This window comes from Labrus mixtus, chromosome 21, assembly GCF_963584025.1.
Source record: "Labrus mixtus chromosome 21, fLabMix1.1, whole genome shotgun sequence".
Classification (NCBI taxonomy): domain Eukaryota; kingdom Metazoa; phylum Chordata; class Actinopteri; order Labriformes; family Labridae; genus Labrus; species Labrus mixtus.
The window spans coordinates 20,775,562-20,799,035 of NC_083632.1; the positions used below are offsets into that span (position 1 = coordinate 20,775,562).

General features: G+C 42.5%; 1 protein-coding gene across 2 annotated transcripts in view; it reads right to left on the reverse strand.

The window, feature by feature from the left end:
* Positions 1-1,186: 1,186 nt before the first annotated feature.
* Positions 1,187-23,474, reverse strand: part of grid2ipb (glutamate receptor, ionotropic, delta 2 (Grid2) interacting protein, b) — a 52,256-nt gene continuing 29,968 nt past the window's right edge. The window contains exons 7-26 of one of the 2 annotated variants that reach the window (XM_061027638.1): positions 22,684-22,753; positions 19,555-19,707; positions 19,219-19,374; positions 16,561-16,712; positions 15,329-15,463; positions 13,953-14,038; positions 13,539-13,689; positions 12,548-12,852; positions 10,363-10,407; positions 8,076-8,837; positions 6,790-6,942; positions 6,269-6,356; positions 5,476-5,553; positions 4,593-4,789; positions 4,350-4,505; positions 4,185-4,271; positions 3,965-4,094; positions 3,756-3,874; positions 2,736-2,900; positions 1,187-2,469 (exon numbers count right to left, since the gene is read on the reverse strand). In XM_061027638.1, coding sequence (XP_060883621.1) covers positions 2,398-2,469; positions 2,736-2,900; positions 3,756-3,874; positions 3,965-4,094; positions 4,185-4,271; positions 4,350-4,505; positions 4,593-4,789; positions 5,476-5,553; positions 6,269-6,356; positions 6,790-6,942; positions 8,076-8,837; positions 10,363-10,407; positions 12,548-12,852; positions 13,539-13,689; positions 13,953-14,038; positions 15,329-15,463; positions 16,561-16,712; positions 19,219-19,374; positions 19,555-19,707; positions 22,684-22,753 — 3,260 coding nt within the window. In that variant the 3' untranslated portion in view covers positions 1,187-2,397. Of the gene's footprint in view, positions 2,470-2,735; positions 2,901-3,755; positions 3,875-3,964; positions 4,095-4,184; positions 4,287-4,349; positions 4,506-4,592; positions 4,790-5,475; positions 5,566-6,268; positions 6,357-6,789; positions 6,943-8,075; positions 8,838-10,362; positions 10,408-12,547; positions 12,853-13,538; positions 13,690-13,952; positions 14,039-15,328; positions 15,464-16,560; positions 16,713-19,218; positions 19,375-19,554; positions 19,708-22,683; positions 22,754-23,474 lie in introns of both variants that reach the window. The other variant, XM_061027639.1, reaches the window with a different exon arrangement.

The window sequence follows — 23,474 nt, forward strand, 5'->3', positions numbered from 1 at the left end:
AGCAGCTGCCCACGTTTTAAAACAGGGCGGTGTCCGTCACGCTCAAGAAAAAGTGGCCAACTATTAGCCGTCTTCATGTGCCAGAAACAGCTCAGCCTTTTCTCATCCAGCTGCCTTTTCATCTCCGCGCTGACAACAAGAAGACACTAATAATGAAGATTTGCAATTCCACCCACACCCCGGCGCTTCAAACAGATGATCTCTGAGCCAAATCTCTCCATGCGTTGATGTAGTCAGCGTTACCTCACTGGAAAAGGTGCAATATTGTTTTGAGAGGGATGTTTAGCAAATAAATGAGTGTCAGTGACTACATTTGGATTTGTGCAGTCCTCACTCCTCAGGGTTCAAACTTGTTGGATAAGCTTCTTAGTTTTATGTGACGATAAGCGGCCCTTGATTGGACAGATTTCAGAGTCAGGTTGACGATCAGAATAGAACCAAACGAGGAGGTGGTAGATGAAAAGTTCAAAAACCATCTTACATGCACTTCTATAGGAAGCTAAAGCTAAAGCTAACTGATAATGCAAACTGTTTTCTTTATGGACACATCTCATCATCTGGGTGTAGAATCATGAAAGCCACTCATCACAAATAAGTGACATTTTGTTTTACTGAACTATACATGATGAAGATCCTGTACTACTTTAGTTTTCATTATTCATGTTGAACTATTTTCATTTATTTGGCTGAATTGTACTTTTCTTTAGATACCATTCCTTCTTTTCAAGGTCAACAAAAATCAAAAACATTTTCCACATTTTCCAGGTGCTTTGTCTGAACAGGTTGTTTTTCTTGGATTAAAATATACATTTATTCCCTTAAATTTTTTTGTTGAGTTTCTTAATGACTAGACTGAATGCTCCCCTGACTTAAAGGTCACATATTCTCCTCCTCTTCAACCAGTTTAAATAAGTCTCAGAGCTCCTCAAAACATGTGTGTGAAGTTTCTTGCCAAAAATCCACTCTGATCCTGTATTTGATCATGTCTATAAACCCCTCTATTTCAGCCCAGTTCAGAACAGGCTGTTTCTGTGTCTGTACCTTTAAATGTAAATGAGCTGTGTTTGACCACGCCCCTCTTGAAGGGCTTGTGTGGCTTTGGTTTTCTTGCACCATGTTAACAGTGAGAAGGCAGACTCAGAGGGCAGAACAAACACCTAGCTGTGGGAGTGTCACCCACCTGGCGGAGGGGCTACTGCCCTTTGTGATGTCATGAAGGGAAAATATGTTTAAGCACACATTTTCTGAAAAGTGGAGCCGGCAAAAGACAATGAAGATGGACTTTTCTCATAATTGGGGGGGTTTGTAAACGACTAGAGACACATATTAGTGTTCGAAAAACATGGAGAGGTTTAGTTTGCATAATATGTGACCTTTAAATAAAAATTGATCATTAAATAAGCAAAACAACTTTCAAAGGGGAATTCGACCACATATTTAAAAATTAAAAAAAATAAATGTCTTCTTAAGAATTCAGTCGTATTCATTTGAAAAAGGTTCTTTCCTTTTAATTAAACTCTACATGACCTTTATTTGCTTCCATGGAAACGACAGAACGATCTTCATCAGTGACGTACAAACCTGACGAGCAAAAAAAAAGAGAACGGCTTTTGGTTGACTTCAACTTTTGCTCCATATAGAATTATTCCGTATATATTTAAATCTCTGATGATAGATTATAGATGCCCTTTAAATTCACAGTAGGTCAGATGCAGATGGCCAGTTCTTACGTCGCAGGATACACGATGCTGAAAACTCCAGTATCTACTACTAGAAATCAAAATGAGGCTGTATGGGAGGCAGTGATTTCTAAACTACACTCTAAAAACTACACTTGTGCTTCCTGTCACCAGTCTACATCTATGCTTCATCTTTACAGTTTTTTATTTTTTTTAAATATGTTCTGATAGAAAATATAAACTATATATAATCATTTATTAAACATAGCAGATCACCTGTAAATATTCAGAGCAGGTGTTTTGAAGTTCTCCTTTCAGGGGCTTAACAGGACACACTGGAGCAATCAAAATGGACAATGGTGGCTTCATTGATGTGTCTCACTATTTACTAAGTTATGTTTGTTAAAGAGATGACAGTAGTGTAAAAACGAGTTTTGAGTCGTCAGTGTGCGGTGACTTCCTGTTGGACACCTGAATGTTTCTGCTCTTCTCAGCACCTGGAATAAGAGCGATGCCGCACACTCCTAAACATCAGTTATTCTCTGCAGAGAGATGCAGTGTTTTTCCATTCTGTCTGCTGTGAGTGACGTGGACTCTGTTCCTGTCGTTTCCAGTGTCTCTCTGTGTGTGTGTGTGTGATCTTGGCACTTTGGTTGCGGAGAGCAAAGAATGAAAGTGATGCCGACCAGGCCCGTCAGCCGCCTCACATTTCCTGCTTCTACCAGGCCAGAGGGGAAGACAGTCTGGGACTCCTGGGGTTTTCTGGAGTCTGGGTCTCGCTGAGAGCTCTCTGGAAGATAAAACAAAATGACCTCATCTCACTTCTGCTTATCTCACAAAATAATGTTCAAACTCAGGGCACATTTGGCTATTCCACAGGCGGCAGCAGTTTGCAGCTTAATCACTCTGTAGCTGCAGGCTGCTGTCAGCAGAACGTCTAATTGTTTTGGAGGTTTGGATCAGTCAAGCACCTGCTGCCGGTATCCAAATATGAACTTCTCAAACTCCGGGGACAAGCCAGCTGTCTGAAATGGACACAGTGCTGAGTTGGCTCACCTCAAACTTGGAGATGAAGTCTGCAAAGATGCCGAAGAAGGCGTCCGTTTTGGTGGACTTGCCGTCCTCTCCAAAGTAGGAGACCACCTTCGAGAACTCCTCCATGGTCCGGTTTTGCAGGGACTCCAGAGACTGAATCGAAGGGTGGCTGTTCTCCAAGAAGCTCTGTGGGTGTGCAGTGTCACAGATTAAAGGAATGTACCAAAGAATGTTTAAACATTAAAGTCAGTCTACATCAGGAGTACTGCTCAGCCAGTGATAAGAGCATAGAGTCACCTGTAGCTCGAATAGTGACATCATAACGCCTGCTCTTAAAGAATAAATAAACACTTTATTTGTTACAAACTGGGGATTTAGATGAACATGCTCGAGTTACATTAAAGGAAATTTGGGATTTCTGGATAATGGAAGGCTGTGCATGTTTCATGCCCATGCCTGTGCCTGTGCTTGTGCATGAACTGAACCATGCCGAAGCACACACGTCTTCCAACCATACCAGGGCTAAGGAAGAGCGCACTCACACTGGTCAAACGAACTGGACTCTGAGGATGAAGCGTGTTTGGCATGGTACAGATTGCCTAGTGTGAGTGCGCCCTAAAAGTATTTGGAAAGTTTTAGCAAAAATATTTTAAGTTGCTTTCTTGCTGAATCAAGAAAGAAAAATGCTTCTGCTTGACTTGAGTTGGCTTAGCTTAGCATAGAATAGACCAGAATAGAATTACTTTATTGATCCCAAACTGGGAAATTGTGGAAAGTTTGGGATCATTAAAGTAATTCTATTCTATTCTATAAGGACTTGACATAAGACAGCTAACACATCAAAACAAGAAATCACAATCACATCAAAGCTTTTGGAGTGCTTGCAGGTGGATTTAATATCCTTTGGACGGAGCCAGGTTAGCCTTTTCACCTTCATTTCTAGTCTTTATGCTAATCCATTAATGACTCATTTAATGTAATTCAAACACAAAGTGTGTTTTTGAAAATGCAATTGTCATATTCCTAACGCAGTAAGCTTACGCTCATGACGGAGGCAAAGTGGTCCTCAGAGGTGGGCGGGATCTTCTGACAGGCCGTCCTGATGTCCTGGATGGTGGTGTGAAGGTCACTCAGCTCTGCAGTGATCCCCTTCTGGTTCACTGAACGAGTTGAACATGAAAAATGTTCAACGAAGAGTCAACAAAAATCATTACAACATGAGAGCTCTGCTGCTGCGACGTCACCGTTACCTTTGGCGGCCAGCGGCACTGTCGTCAGGTCTCTCGAAAAGTTGAGTAGCTCAGGGAAGTGTTGGCACAGAGACTTGGCCAGAATGTGGAGAAAGGTGGATTTCCCGTCCACTGTTTTGGTCGTGCTTAGCTACCAAAAAACAAACAGAAAATAAAGAATGATTTAAAAACCAAGAAGACGTGAAAACAAGAAGGTTAAAGCACACGAGTAAACACTTACCTCAGTGAGGAAGTTGATCTTGAAACTGGTCGTCCTGTTGCTCTTTGGCTGCCCGTTGTTGAGGTAATTCCCCATCGCGAGAACAAACTGTTGCCAAGAAAGCTTTATTTAACACGATTAGCATACAAACTCATGTTCTCATTGATCCCTGCTTCGAACGTTTACCTCCAGGATTTTGGCCAGTTTCTTGCTGCTCCTCAGCTCCACTGAAGCTTTGTAGATGTAATCGTAGGCCACCTTCATCTCCTCCGTCCTCTCCGGCAGGGTCATCTTAAAGTGGAGGCTCCGCAGGCGGGTCTTATACTCAGGCACCATCAGCATCTGAACGTGTATAAAAAAAAAGTTCACTTGAATCATCTTACTCTTTTAAAACGTTGTTAATCTGGGGGGTTGAGTTTTTAGGAGTACCTGGAAAATGAACTGGTCGGGGTCGCTCAGTTTGGCCGGGTCCTCGTCGAACTGCTCGTACTGTTTGACCTCGTCGTCGTCGGGGGCGTAGAGGAGCAGCTGCTTGACGTGAGCCGGCTCCAGCCTGTCTGTGGTCATGTTCATCAAGACCTGATGCAGCTCGCTGGTGGAGAGCTTCAGGTGGGCGATCAGGATGGCTGTGGAGGAGGAGGAGGAGGAGGAAAAAGGAGGGGGAAGAGGAGGAGGAGGAGGAGGAGGAAGAAGAGGAGGACGAGGAGGAGGAGGAGGAAGAGGAAAAGGAGGGGGAAGAGGAGGAAGAGGAGGAAGAAGAGGAGGATGAGGAGGAGGAAGAGGAAGAGGAGGAGGAAGAGGAGGAGGAGGAGGAAGAGGAGGAAGAGGAAGAGGAAGAGGAGGAGGGGGAGGAGGAGGAGGAAGAGGAGGAGGAAGAGGAAGAGGAGGAGGGGGAGGAGGAGGAAGAGGAAGAGGAGGAGGGGGAGGAGGAGGAGGAAGAGGAGGAGGAGGAGGAAGAGGAAGAGGAAGAGGAAGAGGAGGATTTAAGCAGAACAAATCATTTGAACACAGTAAATGGATTCTTTTATTTCCTTGTATTATTATGTTTGCTCTGGTGCAACCTCTGATATTCTATAATTGCACTTTCAGCTTTGACTTTGCAAACAAAGTGTTTCTGAGCATATTTAAATATCACTGTGTGACATGTAAAGTTATTATTAAATTGTGCATATGATTTTTGGGTTTAAAGGTTAGAGAATCATGACTTTTGCAAATCCTCAAATAATAGAAAAAAAGACTTAAATGTGTGTCATTCTGCTGGCACACACACAAACCGTCAGGTGTGTGCGTGATGTGTTTTGGTGTCACTCACAGGCGTTGTAGGCTTTCTTATGAGACAGAATCTCCACCACGTCTTTCTTTTTAAAGTTGTCTGGCAGGAAAGCTGGCTCTGGAGGGGACACTGATCATTTCAACAACACTGTAAGGAAGGGTTCTCCAGGCACCAGGGCTTACACACACACAGACACACACTTACATACACAGACACACACAGACACACACATACATACACAGACACACACAGACACACACATACATACACAGACACACACAGACACACACATACATACACAGACACACACATACACACACATACATACACAGACACACACATACATACACAGACACACACAGACACACACATACATACACAGACACACACATACACACACATACATACACAGACACACACATACATACACATACATACAGCGGTAACATGTGGCAGGTTTATGGGTTAATAACACAGCTCTGCCAGTGAAGCTCTAGTGGTCAAAAGGTCGCTGGATATCGACTGTGAATAAGTGTTTTTTCCTCTGGCTGAGCCGTGTTATTACTGAGATCTGTCATGGGAGGAGGGGGGAACAGGTGGGTTTGGTGCCTTATGGAGAATGAAGAGATGAACAGGTGAATGAAGCAGCTCCAAAACAAGGTTATGGAGAGCATCATAACTGTGAAAGTACAAAACAAAAGAGGAGATGTGAACATAGAAACGCACATTTTGACACTTTTTACAGCAAACTGTGGTAATTAAAAAAGCTTCTATAAGACACTAAGCATGATATAATGTGCAGTAAAGTGTGATTACAAACTAAACCACTTACTGGGTCTGCGCTGAGTGCCGAAGTGCAGATCAAGGTCCAAGAACTTCACCATGTCAGTGAGCTTGTCGTACTCTGAGTCCTCCCCGAGCTAAACAGAGACGAGGTCGAGGACTTGGTGAAGAGGAGACAGTCAAAGCGTTCTAACCCTGAGAAGCTGTCTAAGTATCGGCTCATGCACAGAACTATCCAACATGTCTGAAGTGGCTGCAGAGAGTCCACATTATGGTTCGATTGGAACAGATGCGATCCACCATATTCTGTTTACAAAGCTCAACGCTTGCCATGACTCATCAGAGACACAACACAGTCGATGAGTCGCTCTTTCCAAATATGGAACCAGAAAATGTAGGAGGAGTGAGAATGTTCGCAGCCACGGCGTGAACATTCACAAGTTATCCCTCGCTGTATTTACTGTCTGGGACAGAAGCTGGATTGTTCAGGCTGAGTCATGCAAACTTTTTTTTTTTTTTAATCCTCATCATCAGAGGGTTTTTTTTATGTAATGAAGTTTCACCGCTCACCTGACCCCATATGGTCCCCTCTGAGTTCTCCACCTGCTCCCAGCGCAGCCTCTTCACACTCATGTGGTTGGTGTCTGAAGCGCTGTGGCCCGAGGTGGGCAGCGGAGGCGGGTCACATGGAGGGGGCAGGGGTGGAGGTGGGGGTGGCGGCGCCTTGGGAGATGAGAGAAAGAAAACACTGGTTTTTGCTATGTGCTTGTTGCACCTTTGAATGATTTGTCTGTTCTGGTTTGAACCTGTTAGTAGAAGATATTTTTTTAAATCCCTCGAATGGAAGTATTCTGCTGCCTTCCAAAAAGAGAAAAAATCATTACAATGTAAAACTATTATTGTTATAACAAAATGTATTCATTTTCTTTTTTTTAACATTAAAATGAAATAAAAAGTTTCAAACTGAATGGAAAGACGTTGAGGTCATCGTCCAGCAACACTTGATGTTCTTCATGTTACATTAAAGCTTTAAAGAGTTTTTTTTCTGGGAATGAAACCGACTTAAATGAATATTGATGCCTCTTAATGACGTAAAAAAATCAAATGAGACCATCAGGATAAAGATTGATTATTTCAATATAGTTATTTCAAATGTCTGAAACCACGTCCACAGAGTAGGTGACAGGCGGAGTGATTTGCAGCAGGGAATCTTTGGGTGTTTCACGATTCAATTCAATTTAGATTCTTGGGGGTAACAATTTGATTCAGAATCTATTTTCGATTCAAAATGAATCCATGGATTCAAAGTCTATTTTTGAATTAGTCCATACTTCAGGATCTACTCCAGTCATCTGTGAGACTGGCTGAATTAGACTTGTGTAAATCTAATGTACTTCTAGTGATGAAAGATACAAAAGAAAACTCAAAGTACTGCTAAGTGTAGCAGGGAGTGATTTAGATCGTTGGAAGTTTTGAATCGATTTAGACTCTCTGAAGATAACAATCTCGATTTTTACATAAAAAACATTTTTTTCCCACCTCTAATTGACCGCACTCTGCAGAAACAGCTTCTTAAAAACTTTCATTATTTCATAATAACATGATTCATTCATTTGTTAAACAGGGAGCTAGAACACTACCTACAAATGCACATAACAAAATCAGCACAGAGAAGGACAAGAACCTAAAGCTGTTCACAGGAGCTTTAAAATGAATAATAGGTGGGTATAACAGGAAATAGTTTATTGTTAAAACATGATATGTTTGTATGTTTTCATGATGTAACATGAAGCAGATTCATTTTTGTATCTTCTTTAACGATAAAATGTCGCTGTATCAGCCACCATGCATGATACCTGTTGAGGCTGGTGTTCCTGCCGTGTGGTTTCATAAGTCTTCGTGTGTCCGGGGAGCGTGGAGTGAGAGGGCGGAGTCTGGGACAGCAGAGTGGACCCTGTGGAGCCTTTGCTCTGACACCGTGATGGGCTGTGATCCTGCAGGGACGGGGGCAGCGGGCCCTGGTAGCTGTGCTGGTGGTGGAGCTGGTGGTGCCTCTGCAGGACGAGCTGGCTCGGCCTCAGCGTCTGAGGGGGGGAGGGCCCCGGTGACGGCTGCAGGACGGTCTGGGGCTGGCTGAGCTGACGGGGGAGGTAGCAGGTGCGGGACGGCTGCGAGGTGCGCAGCGTGGAGGAGCCGAGGATGGTGTGGACCGTGGAGGTGCGGCCGGAGGCGGCCTGGAAGCGCTGGTGAGTGTTCTCCGCCTCCTCTCTGGTGGGGAGGACTTTGTGGAGAGGGGAGCGGCTGGAGAGGATGGTCCTGGGAGGGGGCGGAGGAGGGGGGATGATGGGGTGATGCGGCTGGAAGGGCATCCGACTGCGGGGGATGTGCTCGGGGGAGAAGCGGACGGGCGGCAGAGGGTCGGTGAATTGGACGGGAGGGGGGATCAGAGCCTGGAAAGGCGGGGGAGGCGGGGGGCTTTGGGTGGGAGGTGGTGGGATGGGTTCAGATTCGGAGGAGTAGGTGGGGGAGGAGGCCTCGTCGCTGCTGGTTTGCTCCTCACTGCCACTGCTGAGCTGGCGGGGCATGAAGCCCATGTCCTGGTCCTCCTGGAAACTCATCTGGAGGGTAGAGAGGACACCGTCAGACCTGATAATCACAACGTGTACCTCCAACTTACATACAGCTATCTATAAATACAAATAAGAAAATGCAATGTGGCTTCTATAAATGTCTAATGAACAAATAAGTGGCAAAAAAAATCAAGAAAATGCATGAAAATAAAAATGATAATCTACTTAGTTTTTCACACACTAAATTACAAGTACTCCAACCCCTCTACAACTGTTTCCATAGCGATGGGGATGCTGTGTAAAAACAGATTGTGATGATTGACAAAACATTTGAACACATATTTTATTGACAACACAAAGACAACATGCCAAATGTTCAAACAGATCCTTCATATTTTTTTGAAAATCATATGCAGGATTTTGAATTTGATGCCTGACACAGGGTCGTGTTTACCGCTCTGTTGCATTACATTTTAACAACACTCTGTCAGCGATGGGGAACCGAGGAGACCGATTTCTGTATTTTAGAAAGTGGAATGTTTTACCATGCTTGCATCATGTAGGATTTCAGCTGTTCAACAGTTCAGGGTCTCCTTTGTCTTATTGTACACTTCATGATGCGTGTTTTCAAAGGCTGACCGGTCGGATCTGAAGGAAGTGAATCACCTGGACTCTTTCACTACAGAGCCATGCTCCAGTACTACATGCAGAGGGATCATTATGGATCAAAAAAGTGATGCCTTCAATGACAAAGAAGTTGTCTAGCTCGCATCACATCGCCTCAAAAACCTCTTTATGGTTCAGCATTAATGGTGCCTTCACAAATGTGCAGGTTAGCCCTGCTGTGAGCACTAATGCACCTCATGATGGATGCTGGCTTCTGAACTGTGAGCGGATAATAAAGCGAGTCCCTCTCCTCATTTAAAAAAAAAATAATGTTTTTGCATTTCATAACTTTTCCAGTACCACTGTCCCAACTCTTGGACCTTTCATGCCTCCATTGGAGAAATAGGACAGTGGATATAAACCAGGGAGAGAGAGTGAGAGCGAGAGAGAGAGAGCGAGAGAGCGAGAGAGCGAGAGAGCGAGAGAGAGAGAGAGAGAGAGAGAGAGAGAGAGGGAAATGACATGTGGGAGAAAGGAGCCCCAGGCTGGATCTGAACCCTGGCCGCCCGCCTGGAGGACCACAGCCTCCTGCATGGAGGTTGGCACTCCAACCACCAGGCTCCTGTCTCAACTCCTTAGAAAGCTGTTGCTAGCATCAAATTCAAAATTGGCGTATACTGTAGAATCCCAAAAACAGTGACATCTGTCTGTTTTTAACATTTGCAGCCTAATTGCTTTGGAAACAAAGATTTAATTATAAAACCCATGAAATAAATAAAAAATGACTGTTAACATATGAACCTGGTGAATCATGTTTTATATATTCTGTTATTGGTTTAAGTCATGACAAACACTGTATGACACTTAGATGATTCCATGTCAGAAGTTATAAACTTAGATTTCTACTCAGTACTTAGCAGATCAAATGAGACTCTACTGTATAACTGAGTGTCATGTTTTTACTTACAAGCACCCCTCTTCTTCTGTAACCATGACAACCACCTTGATATATCTGTTCATGTGACACAAGTGTTCATTGTAGCGCACATTAGAGCCGCTCTAATGTCAACATGCACAACTACAACGCTATAACTGCACTGTAATGTGAGCTTGCTTTATATTTAGCAACGATAAGCAAACGCACCAAAAGTCAAACTGTACAGAAATAAAGCTTTCTTTTTTTTAAAACATTTGACCCAATAACTACGAGACATTAGTATAATTCCCATGAACAAACCGGTGCAGTACAGTCACAGCATGTCTTCTTCATTGCATCACACATTAGGTTCCCTCACTGAACACAAATAGATGTGCAGTGGTGCACTCCAACAACGTCCTTAGTCGTAAGAATATTTAGACTTTCATAGTCAGAAGCTGTGAAGATGAAAACAGGCTCACTTGAGATCACACGCTTTGCCAATGATTTAGTCACGATCTCTGTTGTTCACGGCAATTATACTAAGGTGTCGAAACGTATTTAGAAATCATTTATTTATAATCCACAGACAGAGTATGTATATATCTTCTACTCGCATCATTCTTTGCTCCATCACACCTTGCCTGACTCATCAGTGTTTTCCATTTATTTGTTTGGCTGAACTCCATGTTGTCTATGACAAGCAGCGTAAATACAAAAGTGAGCATAGCAATAAAAATAAAGCTAGTATTTTAATGACTGTAACCATGGTGACATCACATATTGGTGGAGTACCATTACGAAGCCTAGAGTTTGGCTTTTTTTATTTTTTTTGGGGGTGGAGCCACGAGACCATATTTGGTAACATTGATGGATATGTTTTGGTCCGTCTCTTTTCATATTTTGTGTACTTTGTCAGTCTGCCTGGTAGCCATGTCCTTAACCATACCATGTTTTTCTCTCGTACTTGTCACTATAGTTTACATAATGAACATTGTTCTGTATTCAAGTAGACGTTAAACTCTGGATTTAGACCATAAAGTGATGAGGAAAATGTTTCTGAGGACATAAATCAAATAAATGTAGGGTCATCTTTTTGCAGCCCTGCGGAAAGATGTCTCCAGGTTCATATACTTCCATATTCATTGCTCTATTCAAATTTAGAGGAAACTTGTATCTCTGTAGTCGATAGTACAGTCAGTATCTGGACTACCAATCTACATGCGCACAAGTGTGTCTGCTTAAAAAAACATGACTGTCAGCAGCAAACCGATGCTTGTATGGCAAGAAGGGAATTGGCTTCAGCAGCTGATTTGTTAGATAAACTCATTGAACAAATCTGAGAGGACAGGCTAGTTACTGCATGCTCACAGAAACTCTCAGATTAAAAGCTTCTACAGAGTTATATCAGCAGGTTTACACAAATAAAAAACTACATCAAGATTCTGCAGCTTTAAATTCAATTATTTTGTGAGTCGAGGTTTGCACACAGGCTACATTGATCCTGCTCAGGTTCCCCCTTTTGGAATGTTGATTCCATTTTTTAACTACAAAGACTGTACCATACAGCTAGAGGAAGATCACAGTCAGTTTTATTGATTCTTCCTGGTTTACAAAAAGCATTTTGACTGTTTGTGCATCCATAACATTTTAGCAAACACTAAAGGTTCAAAAGTGGGGGCTGGGGCCCCCTAAGGGGTCGTGAGACCCCCCATCTGAGACTGTTTATTACATTTTGTCTGTCCACGCAGTGCTACAGTCCATACATGGAGATCACTTGTGTTCTGCTTCTCGGGGTTCTCACATTTATTACTATAATAATGTCATGTTTTTTAGGTTTTTGTGTTTGTTTGTGTTGTTCTTATGCCAGTGTTTGGATAGGCCTATTAGTGCTCACGCCCGGCAGTGTGCAATGTTAAATGCTTTAACTACCCCAAGGGACAGTGGGAGTCCCCAGTCTGTTGCCCCCTTCTTTTTGGGGGTCGCAGGCTGAAAGTTTTGGGAACCCCTACACTATACTACCGTGGTTAGTTGCTGCTTTCTGAAGCCAATGATTTAGCTCCTCCCCTTCCTTGCAGTTGCCAGTTTAACAGAAAAACTGGAAGTCACCAATTATTCACACAAGGTGTCATGGAGTTTGAAATAAAAATATATAAAATAGTCTTCAAATCTCACATTGTAAACTTTGAACAACTTGAAAGACCGTAATAACAAAGCATAAACACAGCTTCCTCACCTCCTCATAGTCGTTCTCCCCGGGTATGAAGTCGTCCACCAGAGTGACCCGGTGGCCCAGCTGCTCACTCAGAGCGTCCAGGAACTTGTCCGTGTCCCGGCTGCGAGGCGGGCGCGAGAAGGTGAACAGCTTCTTGCGGCGGTTCAGCGTGTTGGGACCGCCGCCGTCGGAGTGCGCGGGGGAGGCCGGCGGGCTCTCCAGGCTGACGTAAGGGTTCGAGTCCTGGCTGCTCTGGTGGTGGATCTCGTACACGGGAGTCGGGAGAGGCTCCTTCCAGGACAGCGTGAGGCCGGATTTACGGCTCCCTGTGAAAAAAAATCAAAGATGGCGGTCCAATCAGAAAGGCGCAACTGTGCATGTGATGTTTCAGATCAAGAGTTTTTTTTTAATTGGGTTGACTCGGCTTCTAATCTATGCTTCTTTACTCCATCTAAGAAATCGTGAGTGAAGTTCTTTGTCATGTTCTGTTTCTCTGAGCGGTTACCATGGCAACGAAAGGATAAACTGCAGGCTTACATGCAAATATAGAGTTTAAAATATAGATGAGTTCTTAAACACTTAATCAGTGGACCTAATGCCATGTCACATCAGTCAGATTGTTCAAAATCAAACACTTTAAACACTTTAAATGTGGGTATTTAATAATTAGAATTGACTTCATTCATTAACAATATATGGTGCATTTTTAGAAGGTTGTTAGATTGGATGCCATGTTTGTTATCTGTAGTGATCCACTGCCTCCACTCTGTATTTACCAATCAATCATTGACATTCTTCCCCATTAAGAAGCATTTGTTTACAGCAACTCGATGTGAACATGGCATCAGACATTTGACATCAAGGCCCCCGATAAACACAGTTTTCATTCTTGCAAAAAAAAAAAAACATTTCCTCAATTAATGCATGGAGTCTTAACGGCACATGAACCTTTGATGAAAGCATGTGTGTGCAAGCGTCGAGTGTTTAGGCACGTGTGTCGGCCCCAGAGTACCTTTGAGAGGGGGGAGTGTGAGGGGGGAGAGAGGGCGCCCGTAGGCCTCGGTCTGTCCCGGGCCCTCGGGCTCTGCCGGGGAGCCCCCCTGCAGCGGCGGCACACCCTTCCCTGCGTACAGAGTCTCCAGCTCCGTGTACACACCTGTCATCTACGGGGGCGGAGGCATGATCAGCTGGTTAGCACACAAATTGCCGCAGCACATTCCCTTTGAAGGTCTGCTTGTTTTTTTTTTTAAAGAATGATTTTGCAAACCAGCCGCAAATCAAGTTCAATAACACCGTGCTGGATTACAGTTATTACGAGCAGACCTTCAAATGATGTGAGGTCCAGAGAGCACAGTTAATCGGAACTAGCATTCATTATGCCAGTTGCTTTTGTAGCAAGGTGCGGAGAAGCTGCGGTAATACCTACATGATTGAGGTCAGGGGACTCGGGAAAGGAGGTTCCGTCTCCTGACTGCCTCTCCTCCGGATTCCCAGATTCATCCACATGAATCCCTAAAGCACAACAAGGCATGAAGAACAGTGACACATGGAACGCCTGAACGCCTCCTCTGTCCATCCACCCCCCAGCCACAGGAAAGGGGGGAGAAGATGAAGAGGAGGAGGAAAGCATGAAGGAGCAAAAAACGCAAACGGCTAACCTCCTGGAGAGCAGGAGTTAGCAATGGTAATGAAAAACAAAGGAAATCAAGACAAATATTCCCTACACCTAAGACACAGATATGGAGTTCATGTATGACTACAAAGCAAAATGTTTATCTCCTATGTGAACCAGTCTGCTGCACGTTTTTAACATATATATACATATCAGTTTCAATCAGAAGCTGACCAACACAAACATAAAACTATAAGTGAGCTCTGGGCAGTACAAGTGGAGTCACTGCTGCCTCGTTTAAGGGAATATAAATAGTAAATGAACTGTTGGAAGAAGCTGATTTTCTGCCTCCAGGAGGATTATTCTTGTAGGTCCGACCAAAACAAGATGCAATAACCCTGAACACTAAATTATATATGAAGAAAAAGATTTGAAAAACGCACACCAGCTCTCATAATGAAGCTCAAAGTTCTTACAATATTATACCTGTACTTACATGAAAACAGAAGTACAGTATGATACTATAATATACGAGGTCATCATTTAGAACGCCCCTTAAAAGGTAAAGGGCAGGTGTTGTCGTCAATTTGATGTTTGTGTTGTAAGTCATGTAGACACTTTGCAGGTAGATTTTTCTTTTTTTTTTCTGTTTAATTGTTTCTGAAAAAAGTAACACTATAAGAGGTGAAAGAGAACTAAAATAAAGCTGCCGACAGATCATATACGACAAAAAAATCAACGTCTCAATGCCATTTGAGCAGACTTTACCTTTAATTATCTCAAGTTTCTTGTCACCTGTCACAGATCTTTCAAAATAAAATATCAAATACGACATGATGAATATCATAGCGTCGGAAATCTGACCGTAGAGCTGAAGGTCACATTGACATGCCATAAAGCTAAGGTGGTGATAAGGGGGGGGGGGGGCTGGAGATATGTGTGATTATTCAATAATTTCACAGTTTGGGTTGGCTCTTTCAATACTGTGTTGCATTGTCAGAAAGAAAAGAGCCTCAACGATTCATTAGCAGACGCTTTAATTAGGTTAGGCTCCACGTCTTAGTGGTTTGATTCAGGAGTGAAACCCCAATCAAGAGCTACTTAGAACTCCTGTGGTTGTAGATTTTTGGGGATTTAGTGCTACATTAGCAGTACATCTTTGTTCCTGTTTGTTGATATCTGCAGCGTACCCATTCCCAGGTGAGTCCCGATGATGCAGTCGTCAGAGCTCCTCTCTCGGATGCTGCCTCGGTACGACGTCCCTGTCACCCGCATAGAGCTGCTGCGCCGGTGATGCTCTGGACCTATGTCAGGCTCCAACACAGCTGGGTTAAAAAAAACACACAAAACCATCGATCAAAATGGAAATGTTTTTTTTTTTAAAAGCAGAGGTGTAAAGAGTACTAATATATTCTACTCAAGTAAAAGTACTGTTACTTTGATAAAATTTTACTTCATTTTTATTTAAAGTACCAGTTTAAAATGTACTTTAAGCAAAAGTTACTTAGTTACTTTTTTTTAACAATGCATCTCTCGTGTGTCGTGAAAAAAAGACGAGAGGATATTAATCTCAAAGTTGTTTTAATTAAAGGCCAATCTTTACAAAGATTTATCTTTTCAGATAAACATTTTCTTTTCTACCCTTGACAAAAACAAAATATACATAATGATGGATAAATAATCAAGGATTATATGTTCAAGTAATCAGCTGTTTATGAAGGGAATTTTTTTTACTATTTAAGAAAATACTAAAAGGGTCTTTGTCTCAATCATAAACAGTGTAAAGAGTATTTTAGTGTTTTTAGTTTTATTATTCTGAGGCTGGTTAGTCTCAAATGCACCAAAAAACTACTCAATTAACGCGAGTAAATGTAATTGGTTGCTTGGTTAGTTTAGGAATAGGGCGGCTGTGGCTCAGTTGGTAGAGTTGTTGCCTCTCAACCAGAAGGTCGAGGGTTCAATCCCCAGCTGAGCAACATGTCCGATGTGTCCTTGGGCAAGACACTTAACCCTGAATTGCTCCCACTGCTTCAGTGGTGGTGTATGAATGGGATTAGTCACTTCTGATAGATGATACTACATAGCGATCACTACCATCAGTGTGTGAAAGGGTGGGTGTGACATGTGGTGTAAAAGCACTTTGAGTAGTTGGAAGACTAGAAAAGCACTATATAAGCTCAAGTCCATTTACCATTTACTTTACACCTCTGTTTAAAAGTCTATTATTGCACATCTGCTCCAATGTCCCTGCAGTGTAGTGATCACTAAAACACAGCAGGTTGTTGAATGATGAAACTTCTCAAATCCGTTCATTTTAAATGTTCAGGTTGCAAATGAACCAAGCCACTTACTGACTGACTGTCTCTTGATGCAGTGTGTGTCTAGTCACTGATCACATGTCCGTGTTGTGGTTTTCACTCACCAGTACTCTTGAAACCCAGGAAGCGCGACAGCTTGCCCTGGCAGCGCTCCTGCTCGTCGTACGTCAGAAGCTGGTAGATGAATTGCCAGATCAGCTGTTTGGCCGGAGTGTCCAACACCGGAAACACGTCTACAATCAAAGTGTCCACATTCCTGCAAACACACACATTTCATAATGACATTCATGCACATGAAGCCTTACATAACCAACTTCTGCATACGGCTGCAAAACATATTTTGCATAGATTTAAATTCCTTACATCTATGTTTGACACGTGAAGCTGAGATGCAGATTGAGAAAAGGTGGGAGGATCACAGGGATGTCACTTACAGTAGGATCGGAACCTTTGGGTGTTTTTACTGTATGCACATGCTGTATAATTGTTGTTCTGTGGCGTCACATGTTTGCATCATCTGCAGAGCTTACAGCTGCATCCATCTCTTTTCTCTTGTTCATCCATTTTTTGAACCCAAATCCCTCTATTGAAAATATAGACATTGAATAAGGTAAAGCACAGTCTTGTGTTCATATTTAGTCCGTGATACAAAATGTGTTTTAAGAGACAATGTTTAATGTTTGTGAATACTGTTGCGTAACAGAAGGCATGGAGATAAACGGTGAACCCTCTGATGTTTATGAAAGCAACACATCTCTAAACCCACATCACACTTCACTATTTGGGGGTTCAATGTCTAAGTTGAATACTGATGAGGAACAAGCAAACAAACTACATGAAGCAGTATCAGAAGAGACACCTCCATATTGACATTTCTCTAAAGGAAAAGTTTCTCTTCATCCACACCCAGATGATAAACATAATATCTTATATATGACCTTATATGGTCATATATATATGTATGTATATGAATGACCACATAAGGCAACATTAACCTCTTAACCTCTCTCTTGATTTTGAAAGACCGTTATCACATCCTCTGTTCTCTGGATATTGTAAATGGTTATGGTAAATGGACTTGATATAGCGCTTTTCTAGTGTCCCGACTACTCAAAGCGCTTTTACACTGCATGTCACACCTACACATTCACACACTGATGGTAGAGGCTGCTGCGTAGTATCATCCATCAGAAGTAACTAATCCCATTCATACACCACCACTGTAGCAGCGGCAGCAATTCAGGGTTAAGTGTCTTGCCCAAGGACACATCGGATGTTGCTCAGCTAGGAATCGAAACCTCGACCTTCCGTTTGAGAGGCGACAACTCTACCAACTAAGCCACAAACAAAAACAAATCTACAAACAGATCTTAACTTATAAATGTTGAATGTTTTGAAACCTGTGAACTATACTGAGTCAAGGCTTTATATACCTGAATGTTTCATGGCATTCTTTTAAAGTGACCTTGACCAACTGTTTGTATTTGTTGTTTATTATTGAAAACAAAGAGAAAGACTACAGGTCTACGATATTCCAGAAATGTTACAGTCACCCCTGGTGGAATACATTTCTGGAATATTGGAGCCCTGCAGTGTGGGAGCCGACTTCCTCTTTGTTTTCAGTTACTTCTTTCCTCGACTCAGCACCTGACCTGTTTGGTTTGGTTTTGGTCAGGTTGCCCCAGTAACTGAAATCATCCATCTGAATAGGGCTGAAATGGTAAAAAAAAAGGGTAAAAAAGTATCCTAATATATATATATATTATGGAGCAGGGGCGTGTCCGTACTGTTTGGATTGGGATGGTGCAACAGAGGCCCTGACTCATGCAGGTTTGTGTGCACACACACAAGAATGAAAAGCACATTTTTAACCCTTTCTGTCTCCATTAATCACATTTATTTTAAATATTCACGTTCAAGTATAATACTGATGTTTTCGTCATACTTAAACTAATAACACAAGAGACTGGCTACATTCAAATCTTCTTTGATTCATTCTTTAAAGACTCAAAAACAAGATGCAATGTCGAGAGTCGCAATCGAAAGGACGTACAAAATGAAATGTGCTTCATCAAAGTACAGAGAAAGCTACGAGCAGCCTGTTTCAAACCAGCACTAAAAGCTGATTTAAATGTAAGGCCTGTCTCTGATGAGGCAAATAGCCAGTCATTGTTTAGGATTTTGGAGTGGCACCAGGGGTGGCCAATTAGATTCACGGGGGCCCCATGCCACCCTGGTTCCCTCTCTGGACACGGCCATGCAAAGGAGATGAACTCTGCCCTCTATTTATATAAAGACCTCCCTAGCTAAGAGTCTAGAACTATTGTTAAAGCAGTTCTGTAACATAGCAGTGAGTGAATGACTTCAGACTCTCATGTAACTGAACCAAAGGAACTCAGTGACATCTGTTATAAAACAGTAGGAAAAAAACGTATGAGATAAAGTTTCTGCCAAACTTTGTACATTTGTTTCATCACTTTATTTTCCCTCTCAGTCCATCATTCATTTTCTCCCTCTCTCCTTTTTCGCCTACATAAGTAGCATCCTTGGCAACCAGCTATAAAGAGTATGGTAGAAATACAGTTTCCCAGGCAACGGCTCATTTACAGTTACAGTATTTGTCAATGAAAGCTAGTTCATTTTCCCACAAAGAAGTTGACCAAAAAATAAAAAATAAACTGAAACCTGTATTATTACATCTCTTGCATTTGTACATCCTTTCTGTCTACTTTTGATTGGATTAGTCCCCCCGCCTCACTGACCTGTGCTGGAAGAAGGTCTCCAGGGACTTGCAGACCGTGTACCTCTCCTGAATGGTCAGCAGGTGCTCCAGCTGCTGGCTGAAGGTCCGCCCATGGACCCTGATGCTTGGGGGTAAGATCTCTGCTACCCACTGCAGAGAACTGAGGGCAGGAGACCTAGCCATGAGACACAACAGGACATTATTCTTTTTATTCACACATTCCTTTATTTCTAAAGTCGTCTTTCAACCTTTGTTTTGGAGCCCTTTATTCAAAAACATGCAGTGTGGTATAATACAGGGGTGAACCCCCTGAAAATGTCAAACCAAAATGTCAGGTGTGTCGGTGTGTAATGACCTGGAGCGGGGTAGCGTGTTGTGTGGCAGGCCCGGAGACTCCTCTGGGTCGGTTTGTTCTGAGGAGAAGTCACACGGACCCTCCTCCACCACCAGAGTGGGCATCCCCCCGCTGCCCTGTAGCATGGACACCACCTTCTCATGGGAACAGTTCCTGCAATGAGAGAGAGACCTTATTGGTTGAGTCAACAGGATGACATCAAACATGCTAACATTGATATCAGACTGTACTTAGAAATGTTTGATTTATGACTATAGTTGCAAAGGACACACACACACACACACACACACACACACACACACACACACACACACACACACACACACACACACACACACACACACACACACACACACACACACACACACACACACACACACACACACAGCTCTAGCAACTAAGGTTTCATGCAGTAGATCACACGATAACACCAAAATCACAAATCCACCCTGTTGTAAAAGTACAGCAAATTATGTCTACTTCTGATTGCTATGTTTGTCTTTAATACGTTATATTTGTCTTGTTTGGGATATTTTTTCAATGTCTGCTGTCTGGACCAATTCCCTCAATGTGTAGGGTGAACATACGTCATTAAAAAATGATCTTCTTGTTTTGTAAAATTTTGCAAAAGATACACCATAGGTGTTTACGGACTAAACAGTTTTGGGGACTTTTTGAATAGGAACTATCCAGCAGAGAGTTCCCTCAGATCTACACACCATGGGGACTTTTTTTGTTTTTGTCTGCATTAGCACCACCATGGTGTGGAGAGAGTAACTACACTGGAGTAGGAGCTAAAAAGGTTCCTCTAAACGGGCTTCTATGAACTACAATAGTTCATAGTTCCTGTGAATCAATAACAAAAGGGGGAGGGTTCCAACAGTTCCTGGAACTATAAAAAAGTTCCTGCGTTCCAAAAATGCTCATGTTACAACACAATCTGAGAACCTAGATCTAGGGACTTAAATATCAAGAAATTAAACAAAAGACGATTAATACCAATGTGATGCTGGGGACATTTTGCTACTTTAAATGAAAAACTACATGGACTACAAGTGTCCAGCTCTGATGCATCACAATGTATGATTGAATGGATTTAAACAGACAGATAAAAATGATGGGAGGCTGAGATTCCTCTTCAAACATGTTTGCCTTGGTAATTCATGTACCTAATGTTCTGTGTTTAACTGATGCCGCACACCGTACAGTATGTTCACTTTGTGAGTACAACACAGAAAGCTCTCGTGGACTTTCCTTTCTTTCTCTGCTGTACTGTGTAATCAAGGAGGCCAGAGCAGAATCACAATCAGGACGTCAGGCGGAACAGCTCTGCAATTTTTCTCTCACATGGCAGTCAGGCTAGCAGAATGAGTAATACTGGTTTTCACAGCAGTGGCTAAATCAGGTTATGTTTTTGGTTAATACACTGTATTTGCTGGGTGAGCTAAAAGGTACAATTCAGTTTCATCCACGATGAATTTCTTCCCACGCTCACTCACTACAGATCCAGAGACAGAAGGTCAAGAAGTTGTAAAAGTCCACAGAAGTACCTTGACTACAACTCCTACAAGAAAAGCTGTGTTTACATAAAGGCTGAGTTCACGTGCATCGCCCCATAAATACTGAACCTACACAAACACACTAGTCAAAGCTTGAGAAGAACATCAGACAGAAAACACAAGTATTTTTGTATTTTGGGAAAATAAGCATATTCACTTTTTAGTTAAATGAGGAGATCGATATCAGTCAGCTATAAAGCTGTGGCTAGCAGCCAGTTAGCTTAGCATAGCGAGGGAAAAACAGCTAATCCATAACTCTTTTGTTTTCTGGCACAAAATGACTTTTAGGACTTTTCCTGTTTAGTAGGGATGTGTATCATTAGGATTTTAATGATGCTGGTAATATCAATATTCTTATCAATACTCGTATTCTGTTTCCTGCTTTAACCAGAAATAACTTTTTAGAGTATTAAACCTCATTCACAAAATTCCCACTGAGAAAGCCAAATGAGGAACATACCATAAGAGATTACATCACAGCAACAACGTTTTGTACGAGCGGTAACCTTGCTCAGGCCCGGTTAGTCCTGGAGCAGTGTGAGTGCAGACTAGCGGGGGAATGGGGAGGGGGGACACTCGTGCTTAAGCACGGTCCGGGGCAACTTTGTTTATTAGTGTGAGTGCCCCCCAAGTCTGGGATCAGTGATGGTAGCTGGCTTACATTATGTCGTCAGAATTGTGTCAAATAGTCAGCGTCCTATTGGCTAAATGACTTTGTTGATGTTTGGCATGTGGTAAACATATTCAGTTAAAAAAGAGAGTTGTTTTGGGGCTTTTTATGCCTTTATTTTAGAGACAGGAAAGTTGATGAGAGAGAGAGAGAGTGGACGTGGACGCCTGTTTGGAGGAATATGCCTCGGCAATAACCGCTAGGATACCTGATTTAATTTATTATTTCAACTGATGTTCAAATGTGTAAAAATGCGTTCATGTAAATATCAATGTAACAGACATTTTTGGGTCCTGTTGAATGTTTAAGTAATTCACGTTGCTTTAAATTTGTATTACTATTGTATTTCAGTCAGACAACTCTCGTTTAAAATATTTACTGCAGCAGAATATAGTCTGTGTTTGGTGTCTAGGCTCCGACGTCATTACTGCTCACAGTTTTAATTTACATGCAGAACAGAATTTGAGGAGTGATGGGATGATATTTTAACACCCCCCTTTTTCTTATGGATACAAATCCTAAAAATTCCCCAAATCAGAGGAGCTGGATGTAAAGAAAATTGTAGATCTGCATCGGTTTTTTTGGGGGGGGGGGCTTATTTCATAGCTGAGACTTTAATTTTCCCCTGAGGATAACCTACAGGAGAGGGACACAGAGAACCAAGCTGAAGAGGTGAACTCAGCCCAAAACCATAAAAAATAAAAGCTTCATGTGTTCTTTGATGGATAATCTGGCATTGAGTGAAAGATGATTTTATAGTGGTGGCAGATGGCTTCTCCTCCACAGAAACAACCTGATATCTATTAATAAACTACCTGAGTTCAAGAGCTTGGACAGCAGGCACAGACAGAATACTACTACAACTGCTGCTAATCATAGTGTTATCTGTTCAAGACAAACCTCATGTCCAGTCCATTGAGGAAGAGGATACGGTCGCCTGTTTTCAGTCCACATTCCTCAGCAGGACTATCTGAGGAGGAGAGGAAGATGGAGAAAAAAATAACATGAAACATCAATCAGAGATTTGGCACCAAAACCTTACCCGCTAACGAGGTGCACTGAGCAGACTGCTGGAAGAAGGGGACAAAAAAAAAAAAAAAGATGGTGACTAATGTGGTGCTGTCAATCTGTGTGTGACATCCAACAAAGCCCATCAACAAACGAGATGATCTCTGTGCTAAATCGTATTACGTAAGGAAAACAGTGCTGTCAAAACAAAACCTCAGCGGAATATGTTCTGCCTGCACTGTGCCGTCCACAGTCGCCTCCTCATGTGTCAGCTCCCTGCTGAATGTTCACCACATCTGAAGCCATTTCATCCCGTTCTTTTACTTGAAGTTCAGACGTAACAAACTCGTCCATGTTTCGAAGGCACGAGGCAGACTTTCAAATCTTTTGTTTGTGTTTTTTTTTCTTCATGTTGTCAGTATTCAGATCACGATCAGAGACACGCTTACCCACCCCCACCATCTCCATATCAACCTCCATAAGGCCCACTGAGTCAGTCGACTCTGGCCGCTCCAGCACATAATGGTGGGAAATGTTGGTGGGCAGGAACAGTGCCGTCATCTTCTAACACACACACACACACACACGTGCACACACACACACCTCCCTCCTACAGTAGCATATTCCCTCCACAGCTACTTCGCAGCCTCTCTTGTCTGCTACTTTTATTAGTGTGAGCAATA